At 54.8% G+C, this 12,002-nt stretch overlaps 1 protein-coding gene across 1 annotated transcript; it reads left to right on the top strand.

Moving 5' to 3' along the window:
• Window positions 1-1,173: 1,173 nt before the first annotated feature.
• Window positions 1,174-11,584, top strand: prune (prune exopolyphosphatase; the record flags this gene model as incomplete). The annotated part of the gene is given in 9 exon segments (XM_080185192.1): window positions 1,174-1,324; window positions 3,901-4,011; window positions 4,013-4,055; window positions 4,058-4,106; window positions 5,926-6,110; window positions 7,654-7,812; window positions 8,517-8,611; window positions 9,755-9,913; window positions 11,232-11,584. Coding segments are annotated over 9 exon segments (1,300 nt in total), but the record flags the coding sequence as incomplete, so codon positions are not given.
• Window positions 11,585-12,002: the final 418 nt, after the last annotated feature.

The following is a 12,002-nucleotide window of genomic DNA, read 5'->3' as shown; positions in this document are numbered from 1 at the left end:
GGGGGTTGGTTTAGACCCCCCTTCTCCTCTCCAGGAAATGAAGCAGCTGTGCCATCGCACAGCAAGATCCCACTGCCATGACGACTGTTGCTGTCTTGGCCACGTTGGGCAAGGGTTGAATGTTGACGCTGGGGGGGTTTGGGGGGTGGGGGGGTGGAATCTCCACCCCCCTCCCGCTTCTTCCCTTCAGTGGCCAACTTGCGAGATGGATGGATGGACAGGGGAGGCCATTCAGCCCTTCCAGCCTACCCCTGGGCTTAAGAGACTGGGCCAAAATCCTAATGTTTGGTATCTTCAGTGGCTATGGGACCTCTTGACCCCTCAGAGGGCAAACAGGGTTCTCTCTTAAACGACTGCACTGTCGGCAGCATGGCACCCCACCCCCTCTTAAATTCAGGAGCAGAATCAGGTCGTTCGGCCCATCGAGTCTGCCCGCCATGGCTGATATGATCCCATTCTCCTGCCTTCACCCCCTAACCCTTGACCCCCTTATCAACCAAGAACCTATCTATCTCTGTCTCAAAGACACTCAATGACCCAGCCTCCTCTGTGACAACGATTTCCACAGATTCCCCACTCTCTGGCTGAAGAAATTCCTCCTCAGCTCGGTTCTAAAGGGTTGTCCCTTCATTCTGAGGCTGTGCCCTCGGATCCCAGTCTCTCCCACTATGGATACATCTTCCCCACATCCAGGCCTTCTGTAAGTTTCAATAAGATCCTCTCCCCCCCCATCCTTCTAAACTCCAACGAGTACAGACCCAGAGTCCTCAACCCGTTCCTCATTCGCCAAGCTCTTCATTCCAGGGATCATTCTCGTGAACCTCCTCTGGACCCTTTCCAAGGCCGGCACATCCTTCCTTAGATACAGAAGGTGGTGCTGTTTCTGTGCTTGGGAGATTTAACGTGCACGTACACAGAGAGCCCAGACTGAAACATTTTTTCTCAACAGGCCAAGCAGCGGGTTTACCAAGACCACAGACTTTTGAATTTAGCCAGTCAATTTTGAATCAGGTATTTGGATACCGAGAACCTCGGAGCAATCCTGTTGTGGGAAATATTGATGTGCTGTCACGGGAATAAGAGACGGGAGCAATGGGACAAAAAGAGTAACTGCCACCTGCCAGAGATAACAGCTCACAGCGGGCTCTCTCTCTAAGGCCCCACTTGGGGCAGAGAGGAGGGGCGCGAGGTTTATAAGCTCGTTCCTGATCGTGCTTTTGCCTTTCAGAGTGGGACGTCCAGAATCCACGTCGTGTTGGGGAATGAGGCCTGTGATCTGGATTCCATGGTTTCTGCAATCGTGTTTGCTTACTTCCTGAGGAAGGTCTGTGAACATCTCCCTCACCCCATCACATCCTGTACGCCCCCCCGCCCCCCTCTCTCTGGAATCACCTCCTCCAGGCCCGACAACCCCGCTCTCTCTCTCTGTAATCCCTTACATCCCTTCCCTATCTCTGTACCCTCCTCCAGCCCCTACACCCCCCTCCTATCTCTGTAACCTCCTCCAGCCCCCTACACCCCCCTCCCTATCTCTGTAACCTCTCCAGCCCCCTACACCCCCCTCCCTATCTTTGTAACCTCCTCCAGCCCCTACACCCCCCTCCTTATCTCAGTAACTGCCTCCAGCCCTCTACAGCCCCTCCCTATCTCTGTAACCTCCTCCAGCCCCTACACCCCCTCCCTATCTCTGTAACCCCCTACACCCCCCTCCCTATCTCTGTAACCTCCTCCAGCCCCTTACACCCCCTCCCTATCTCCTGTAACCTCCTCCAGCTCCCACACCCCCTCCCTATCTCTGTAACCCCCTCCAATCCCTACACCCCCTTCCCTATCTCTATCCCCAAATACGGGGGGGGGGGGGAGGAAGAGAACGGGCAGTCGAAGCTTTTCCCCCAGCACTCATCAGGACAGATGCAAGAATACCAAATTTCAGAGGGAGCAGCGATTCACACTGCAGTGGGGAAAGGGCAGTGATTGGTTGTCCTGGGAATGCTCCGAGGACCTGCATGCCCCCCCCTCAAATCTTTCCATTTAAATGGGTAGAATGCCTTATCATGTCCCTTTTGCCTGCAGAGTCAATGTTCCTGCACGTGAGTGAGACCCATAGCAAGGGTCAATGATCGTAAATTGGGTGTTAGTCTAATTTGTAGGCACGGCATGGAATAGTATTTGGCAGTCAAAGTGCTTCTACACAGATGCCCACTTGGATGTGAAACAGTGGGCGGCACAGTGGGTTAGCACTGCTGCCTCACAGCGCCAGGGACCCGGGGTCGATTCCTGGCCTCGGGTCACTGTCTGTGCGGAGTCTGCACGTTCTCCCCGTGTCTGCGTGGGTTTCCATCCAGTTTCCTCCCACAGTCCAAGGATGTGCCGGTTAGGTGGATTGGCCGTGCTAAGTTGCCCCTTTGGGTGAGGGGGATTACCGAGAGAAAATGTGTTAGATTATGAGGATGGGGCCTGGGTCAGATTGTGGGCGGTGCAGAATCGATGGGCCGAATGGCCTCCTTCTGCACTGTCGGGATTCTATGATTAGGTGGATTGGCCATGCTAAATTGTCCCTTAGTGTCCAAAGATGTGCAGGTTAGGTGGATTGGCCGTGCTAAATTGTCCCTGAGTGTCCAAAGATGTGCAGGTTAGGTGGATTGGCCGTGCTAAATTGTCCTTAGTGTCCAAAGATGCGTAGGTTAGGGAGTTTGGCTGTGCTAAATTGTCCCTTAGTGTCCAAAGATGTGTAGGTTAGGGTGGATTGGCCATGCTAAATTGTCCCTTAGTGTCCAAAGATGTGTAGGTTAGGGTGGATTGGCCGTGCTAAATTGTCCCCTTAGTGTCCAAAGAACATAAGAACATAAGAAATAGGAGCAGGAGTAGGCCATCTAGCCCTTCGAGCCTGCCCCGCCATTCAATAAGATCATGGCTGATCTGTCGTGGCTCAGTTCCACTTTCCCGCCCTCTCCCCATAACCCTTAATCCCCTCTCTTATCAAAAACCCATCAACCCGCTTCTTAAAAATATTTAGCGAGGCAGCCTCCACCACTTCAACGGGCAGAGAATTCCAGATATTCACCACCCTTTGAGTGAAGAAGTTCCTCCTCAACTCCGTTCTAAACCGCCCCCCCTTTATCTTGAGGCTGTGCCCCCTAGTCCTACTGTCTTTTTTGAGCGGGAAGAGTCTCTCCACCTCTATCCTATCCATCCCATTCATCATCTTATACGTCTCAATGAGATCTCCCCTCATTCTTCTAAACTCTAACGAGTACAAGCCTAGTTTATTCAGCCTCTCCTCATAACTCAACCCCCTCAACTCCAGTATCAGCCTAGTAAACCTCCTCTGCACTCCCTCCATGCTAAATTGTCCCCTTAGTGTCCAAAGATGTGCAGGTTAGGGTGGATTGGCTGTGCTAAATTGTCCTTAGTGTCCAAAGATGTGCAGGTTAGGGTGGATTGGCCATACTAAATTGTCCCTTAGTGTCCAAAGATGTGTAGGTTAGGGTGGATTGGCCGTGATAAATTGTCCCTTAGTGTCCAAAGATGTGTAGGTTAGGGTGGATTGGCCGTGATAAATTGCCCCTTAGTGTCCAAAGATGTGCGGGTTAGGGGGATTGGCCCTCAGTGTCAGGGGGATTAGCAGGGTAGATACGTGGGGATAAGGCCTGGGAGGGATTGTTGGCAGTGTGGATTCGATGGGCTGAATGGCCCCCTGCTGCCTTTGTCGGGATTCTGCACGTGCTTCATTTGAACGTTACCGACCTTGGGATGTGCTAAACTCTGGGGAAAATTCCCCGATAATTTACCTGTGTTTAATTAGCCCCGTCCGCCGCCCTCTTGATGCTGTTTCCCCTTGATATTGTTGCTCCCGGTGTTTATTTCACCGTCTCCCCCTCTCTCTTGTCTCTCCGGTAGGCCGCGCCCGACCAGAAGGCGGTGTTCGCGCCGGTGCTGAACGTCCCGCGTTCCGACTTCCCCCCGCGCGGCGAGTGCGCGTCCCTCCTGAGGGAGAACCGTCTGCCCCAGGGAGCCGCTGCTCTTCCGGGACGACGTCGACCTCCACCAGCTGCACAGGATGGCCGACTGACCCTCACCCTGGTCGATCACAACGTGCTGCCCAGGTAGGGGTTGGGACCGGGAGAGCTGGGGATGGGGCTAAGAGTCAGAATCGGAAGGAGTCTCCAGGGAGCGTCGGAGCTGTCGTTTCGGATCCTCTTTTCAGCCGGGCTGCCCCGTTAACCGTGGCCGTATGCCGCAGCCCTGTGCCCGCAGCCCCCCCCAGCTTTGCTTTACTCTGCGTCTCTTGACCGTAAACACGGCCAAACTCTGTGCCCTCTTCAACCGTTTGCCTTGTCCGCCTTTCCGAGCTCCTCCCTGTTCGGAGCGTGTCCTGTCCCAATCTGCCCTCGGGCACTAAGCCTCCAACCCCTCCTAACCCACCCACCCACCCCCGCCAGTCTGGTTTCAGCTCTGCCCCCACGGCACGTGCAAGGATGTCCTTCCCAGTTATGGGCAGCACAGTGGGTTAGCACTGCTGCCCCACAGTGCCAGGGACCCGGGTTCGATTCCCGGCTTGGCTCACCTGTGTATGGGGAGTTTGCACGTTCCCCCGGTGTCTGCAGGGTTTCGTCTAGGTGCTCTGGTTTCCTCCCACCCTCCCAAGATGTGTAGGTTAGGTGGATTGGCCATGCTAAATTGCCCCTTAGTATCCAAAGATGTGCGGGTTAGGTGGATTGGCCATGCTAAATTGTCCCTTAGTGTCCAAAGATGTGCAGGTTAGGGTGGATTGGTCGTGCTAAATTGCCCCTTAGTGTCCAAAGATGTGCGGGTTAGGTGGATTGGCCATGCTAAATTGCCCTTTAGTATCCAAAGATGTGCAGGTTAGGGTGGATTGGTCGTGCTAAATTGCCCCTTTAGTGTCCAAAGATGTGCGGGTTAGGTGGATTGGCCATGCTAAATTGCCCTTTAGTATCCAAAGATGTGCAGGTTAGGGTGGATTGGCCGTGCTAAATTGCCCTTAGTGTCCAAAGATGTGCGGGTTAGGTGGATTGGCCATGCTAAATTGCCCTTTAGTATCCAAAGATGTGCGGGTTAGGTGGATTGGCCATGCTAAATTGCTCCTTAGTATCCAAAGGTGTGCAGGTTAGGTGGATTGGCCATGCTAAATTGCCCCGTAGTGTCCAAAGATGTGCAGGTTAGGGTGGATTGGCCATGCTAAATTGTCCCTTAGTGTCCAAAGATAGAACAGTACAGTACAGGCCCTTCGGCCCTCGATGTTGTGCCGAGCTATGTCCAAACCCAAGATCAAGCTATCCCACTCCCTATCATTCTGGTGTGCTCCATGTGCCTATCCAATAACCGCTTAAAAGTTCCTAAAGTGTCCGACTTCGCTATCACAGCAGGCAGTACATTCCACACCCCACCCACTCTCTGAGTGAAGAATCTACCTCGGACATCCCTCCTATATCTCCCACCATCAACCTTATAGTTATGCCCCCCTAGTAACAGCTACATCCACCCGAGGAAATAGTCTCTGAACGTCCACTCTATCAATCCCCTTCATCATCTTATAAACCTCTAAGTATAAACCTCAATAAAGATATGCAAGTTAGGTGGATTGGCCATGCTAAATTGTCCCTTAGTGTCCAAAGATGTGTAGGTTAGGGTGGATTGGCCGTGCTAAATTGTCCCTGAGTGTCCAAAGATGTGTAGGTTAGGGTGGATTGGCCATGCTAAATTGCCCCTTAGTGTCCAAAGATGTGTAGGTTAGGGTGGATTGGCCATGCTAAATTGCCCCTTAGTGTCCAAAGATGTGTAGGTTAGGGTGGATTGGCTGTGCTAAATTGCCCCCCGTTGCCCCGTGTGTGTGTGGGTGTACGGACATCGGAGCTTTGCTTCTTGCCGCTGTGCGTTACGGTGTTGTTCTGTTCTCCGCCCTAGGGGTGACGTGGCCCTGGAGGAGGCGGTGACGGAGGTGATTGACCACAGGCCGGTGGAGCGGCCATTCTCCCCCGCCTGCACGGTGACCGCTGAGCTGGTGGGGTCCTGCACCACGCTGGTGACGGAGCGGATCGTCCAGAGAGCGCCTGAGATTCTGGACCGGCAGCTGGCTTCCATATTGCGGAGTAAGTGTCCCACCGGGAGGAGGGCGGTGGGGAGCGTGGTGGATACCGCTGTCAAAGGGGTTATAATTCTACCTTCGTCACTTAACAATCCAATGGGGGATGTCCGGAGTCTCTCCTTCACTCAGAGTAAGGTTAAAGGTCATGTCGCCATGATCCAGAGGACCATGGGCCTCTGTGCGTGTCTCCCCCATTTGAGATGATTCACCTGGGGGGCAGGACTGAGAAAGTGTAAATAACCTGATATATTCGAATCCATTTGGTGCAGAAGAAGGCCATTTGGCCCATCGTGTCTGCACAGACAGCAATCCCACCCAAGCTCTATCCCCATAACCCCACCTCTTTCCCCTGCTGGTGCCCCTGACATCTAAGGGGCAATTTAGCACGGCCAATCCACCCTAACCTGCACATCTTTGGACACTAAGGACAATTTAGCATGGCCAATCCACCCTAACCTGCACATCTTTGGACACTAAGGGACAATTTAGCACGGCCAATCCACCCTAACCTGCACATCTTTGGACACTAAGGGACAATTTAGCATGGCCAATCCACCCTAACCTACACATCTTTGGACACTAAGGGACAATTTAGCATGGCCAATCCACCCTAACCTACACATCTTTGGACACTAAGGGGCAATTTAGCACAGCCAATCCTCCCCTAACCTGCACATCTTTGGACACTAAGGGGCAATTTAGCATGGCCAATCCACCTAATCTGCAATTCTTTCCGACTGTGGAGGAAACCGGAGCACCCAGAGGAAACCCACGCAGACACGGGGAGAATGTGCAGACTCCACACACAGTGACCCAAGGCCAGGAATCGAACCCGGGTCCCTGGCGCCGTGAGGCAGCAGTGCTAACCCACTGGGCCAGAATAAAAGTAACCTTTTTGACCAGAGCTGTTTACGCTATTCTGTCAGACCTGCTGAGATTTTCCAGCATTTTCTGTTTCCGATTTCAGTCTCTGCAGTGTTTTAATTTTATCCTTCACTTCGTAGAATCCCCATAGGCCATTCGGCCCATCGAGTCTGCACCGAGCACAATCCCACCCAGGCCCTATCTCCCCCACCGCATGCAATTACCCAACTAGACTGTGACACTCCGCTTTCCTCCCACAGTCCAAAGATGTGCAGGTTAGGGTGGATTGGCCATGTTAAATTGCCCCTTAGTGTCTAAAGATGTGCAGGTTAGTGGAATTAGCATATCTTTGGACACTAAGGGGCAATTTAGCATGGCCAATCCACCTAACCGGCGCATCTTTCGGATTGTTGGAGGAAACCCGCGCAGACACGGGGAGTACGTGCAGACTCCACGCAGTACCCTTGAGGGATACTCGAGGTGAACAGCAGAGATTCATTAAAGGTGGTGGGGGGGTGGCTGGGGAGAAGGGGATGGAAGGGTACCTTGACGGGTGAGAGGGAGAGGAGGGTGGGAGGAGGCACCCGCGCGCGCTGGGCCCGGTTTCCTTTTGGAGCGAGCTGTGGTAGATGAAGACTGACCCCACCACCCCCCGCCCACCACCTTGTTTTTCCCTCCGGCAGGTACCATTCTGCTGGACTGTATCAACATGGCTCCCGAGGCGGGCAAAGTCACACCCAAGGACACCCAGTACGTGACCCTCCTGGAATCCAAGTTTGACGACCTCCCTCCCAGAGCTGCCACCTTCGACTCGCTACAGAAATCCAAGTTTGACGTTAGCGGTAACCTCCCATTTGCACGCGTGGCCGATTTGGGGGGGGGGGTGCGAGTCGGGGTGGGGGGGGAAGCAGTGTTAGCCGACGTGCGCTCCTGTCGCTGGTTCGAGTCCAGCCTCCACGCAGCAAGGGTGCGCTATGGAGGAAGAGGCAGCCGGTTTGTGCACAGCAAGCTCCCACGTGATAGTGACCCGGGGCATCCGTTTTTTTTTTGCGCCAGGGGTAAAGGCCCTGCCACTCGGGGGAGTAAAACTTGCGTTGAGGTGGAGACGCCGGCGTCCAGAAAGCTGGCACAATCCTTCTTAATTTCAACCAGGCTTCCCCTGCAATCTACATTGCTTTCTACAAAAGACTTTTTCCTCCGTCACAGACCCAGGATGGCACACAAACCACTTCATCACGCGATCCTGAGTGTCTGTTTTAAATTGATAGGCTGGATTCAAAAACATTAAAACATCTGGAGCCTGTTACCAAGGCAACCCTGCTGCCTGTCCTTTGATTAAAAATGTTTCAGTCTGGGATCCCGGTATGCACCTGTGATTTTAAATCTCCCAACACAAACTAAAACCCCGCCTTTTAAAGGGACCCTGTAATGTTTGTTTTTCAGCATTTTGACACTCCTTACATCTTTACCGAGATTAATTTCCAACTTCGCAACAGTAGGGAGGCCAATTCTGTCCCGTCGGTATAAATTGTTCTCTACTCTCCAGGGCTAACCATCGAGCAGATGCTGAGGAAAGACCTGAAGGCCTTGTCTGGCGGGGATCTCCATTTAGCCATCAGCGCCGTCTACCTGAAGCTTGAGGTAGGTAATTTTGTAGCGGGTTCACACTAACCTTCCTCCGCTCAGGCGAGTAGCAGAGGTCCCCCTCGCATTATTTTAGAATTTCAGCCCGGAGATGGCAATCTCGGGGTGGGGGGGGGGTGGAATTGGAATGGCTAAGTTCCTATCTCAGCCTTGCCATTGCAATGTGAAAGGAGCCCCCCCCCCCCCCCCAACTCCGGCCTTGAGCTTTGACTGGTGGGTATGGAGGAGGGATCTGAGGCTCTTCGCTGCCTCCCAGTGGCTCCAGTGTGCAAGGGGTTAAAGAGGATGAAACTGGGCTTGTGAGGCTTCCCCTGGTTAAATAGCCTGCCACTGAGTGGGTATTATTTTTCCCATTTTCACAGGGATTGTGTTTTTTTTTGGGGGGGGGGGGGGGCGGTGAGCACTGGGACAAGTCCAGCATTTGTTCCTATCCCTAACTGCCCCTCTTGAACTGAGTCTGTCGCTCGGGACATTTCAGAAGAGGGGGGGCAATTAAGAGTCGACCACATTGCTGTGTCGGGGGGGGGGTGGGTGGGGGTTGTGTGCATGGCAGGGAATGTGGGGGGGAGGGTGTGGTTCTAGAGCCACATGTGGGCCAGACCAGAGTAAGGACGTCATTTTCCCTTCCCTAAAGGGGACATTAGGTAAACCAGATGGGTTTATTTTTTTTTTGCGATAATCGATGATATTTGTCACGGTCGCCATTACTGAGACTCGCTCCCAATCCCAGATTTTAATAATCGGATTTAAATTCCCACTGGCTGCCCATGGGCGAGAGGGTGGGGACGAGAGGCCGTGCTAAATTGTCCCTTAGTGTCCCAAAGATGTGTAGGTTAGGGTGGATTGGCCGTGCTAAATTGCCCCTTAGTGTCCAAAGATGTGCAGGTTAGGGTGGATTGGCCGTGCTAAATTGCCCCTTAGTGTCCAAAGATGTGTAGGTTAGGGTGGATTGGCCATGCTAAATTGCCCCTTAGTGTCCAAAGATGTGCAAATTAGAGGGATTAGCAGGTAAATGTGTGGGGTTACGGGTATAGGGTCGAGGGTAGGATTGTGGTTGGTGTAGGCTCGATGGGCCAAATGGCTGCCTCCGTGCTATGAGGATTCTCTTGACTCTATCCTCTGATTCCCCACCCCCTGCAGGATCTGCTGACACGCCCGTGCCTGAAGGAGGCGTTTGAGGAATTCTGCCAGGCGGGAGGCTACAACGTTCTGGTGGTCATGACCATCTGCTTCGGCCCGAAGAACGAGCCCTATCGGCAGCTGGCGGTCTACAGCGCCCAGAGCGAGCTGAGAGAATTGGTGGGTGCGGGTTTTAGGAGCTTCCTTGTAGGGTTTGTGGGGTGGGGGGGGGGGGTGGGGAGGTGGTGGGAATAGTGAGGAGATGGTGGAAGGGGAGGGAATTGGAATGGTTGAGTTCCCCCTCTCAGCCCTGCCATTGCAATGTGAAAGGAGGCCACCCCGACCACCCCCGCCTTGACCTTTTGACTGCTGGGTAATGGGAGGAGGGATCTGAGGTTCCTCGCTGCCTCCCAGTGTGCAAGGGGTTAAACAGGGTCAAACTGGGCTTGCGATGCCTCCCCTGGTTCAATAGCCTGCCTCTGGCTTTCTCTGGGGAAAGACTTCTCATTCTTTCACGGGCAGGAAGACCCCAGAATTTATCGCTCAACCCCCCAATTGCCCCTCGGTGGGTGAGCCGCCATCTTGAATCCGCAGCAGTCCCCGTGTGTGTGGGGTAGGTACACCCACAGCGCTGTTAGGGAGGGAGTTCCAGGTTTGTTATTGGACATCAGTCAGTGTGTGGGGTAGGTACACCCACAGCGCTGTTAGGGAGGGAGTTCCAGGATTGTTATTGGACATCAGTCAGTCCCCGTGTGTGTGGGGTAGGTACACCCACAGTGCTGTTAGGGAGGGAGTTCCGGGATTGTTATTGGACATCAGTCAGTGTGTGGGGTAGGTACACCCACAGTGCTGTTAGGGAGGGAGTTCCGGGATTGTTATTGGACATCAGTCAGTCCCCGTGTGTGTGGGGTAGGTACACCCACAGTGCTGTTAGGGAGGTAGGGGGTAGTTCCAGTGTTTCCCAAATGATCTCAGGCTGTGGAGCAGCGAAATATCTTTGCCGGGAAGGTTTTCCAAGAGGGAGAGCTCGGCCACGGGGGTGTGGCTGAGGTGGCGTGGCAAGAGACGGGAAGAGAGGTATGTTCGGGGTCACGGGACCCTCGTCAGAGGGTCATGGAAGGATCCGAGGGTGGGGAGTGAGGGGAGATGGTGGAGGGAATGGGGGTAGGGGGTAAGGGGAGATGGTGGACGGGTGCGGGGGGGCGGGGATGGTGGAGGGAGTGTGGGGGAGGGGGGTAAGGGGCGATGGTGGAGGGTGGTGGGGGTGAGGGGAGGTGGTGGAGGAGGGAATGAGGGGAGGTGGTGGACGGGGGTAAGGGGGTGTGGGGAGGTGGTAGTGAGGGGTACGGAGTGAGGGGGGTGGTGGGAGTGTGGGGGAGGGGTAAGGGGAGATGGTGGAGGGGGTGGTGGTGGGGAGGGGATGAGGGGAGATGGTGGTGGGGGGTAGGGGCCAGTTGTCCTGTAGTCAGCTTCTCTCTCTTGCTTTCTGCGGTTCCAGGTGTGTCGGGCCTTGGAGGAAGCCGAGACTCCGTCGCTCCAGTTGGCGCCCATGGAGAGCCCCTGGGCGGAAATGGCCGCCTATCGCCAGGGCAACGGGCTGGCCTCCCGCAAGAAGCTGCTGCCCGTGGTCAGGGAGCTGGTGAAGGCCCGGGAGGCCTGCTGGGGCGAGCGGCGGCGGCGGATCGAGGAGGGCCTCCCGCCCCCCACCCCCATGAACAGCCTGGTGGAGGGCTGCCCCCTGGACGGAGGCCTGCCCCAGCTGACGCCCGAGGCCGTCCTGGAGAAGTTCAGCAAAATGGCCGCCCAGGGGCCTGCGTCCGATTCGGCCGCGTCCGACTGCCATTAGCCCGGGGGGGGAGCACCGTTGCCGCTGACCCTGGGTGGGCCGGAGGAGGGGGGGAGGGAAAGACGGGGTGCAGGTAGCCCCCTGCGTGGGGGGGGGGCCCAATCCCAACCCGTTGTGGGCAGGCCAAGAACCAGCCTGTCGGGCAGCCATTACGCAGAGGTCCCTTTCGAACGAGTCGCCTAATTTCACCCCCTTTTCCCCCTCCCAGCTGACACTGCACTCACTCTGGTTCCCTTTGCTCTACCCAATTTGGCAGACTTCCTGATGTTGGGAGCCAGGATCCATCCTCCATAACCCTACGGTACACAGAGTTAGGAACGTGGAAGGAGGAGGCCATTCAGCCCCTCTAACCTCGGTGAGATTGTAGCTTCAGTCGCCTGTGGCCTAACTCCATCCCACCCCCAGCCTAGTTGCCCTGTACCC

This window comes from Carcharhinus amblyrhynchos, unplaced genomic scaffold, assembly GCF_965287045.1.
Source record: "Carcharhinus amblyrhynchos unplaced genomic scaffold, sCarAmb.v2.hapA chromosome_1353, whole genome shotgun sequence".
Lineage (NCBI taxonomy): Eukaryota > Metazoa > Chordata > Chondrichthyes > Carcharhiniformes > Carcharhinidae > Carcharhinus > Carcharhinus amblyrhynchos.
The sequence above is the reverse complement of the archived record's forward strand: the minus strand, read 5'-3'. Positions and strand labels throughout refer to the sequence as shown.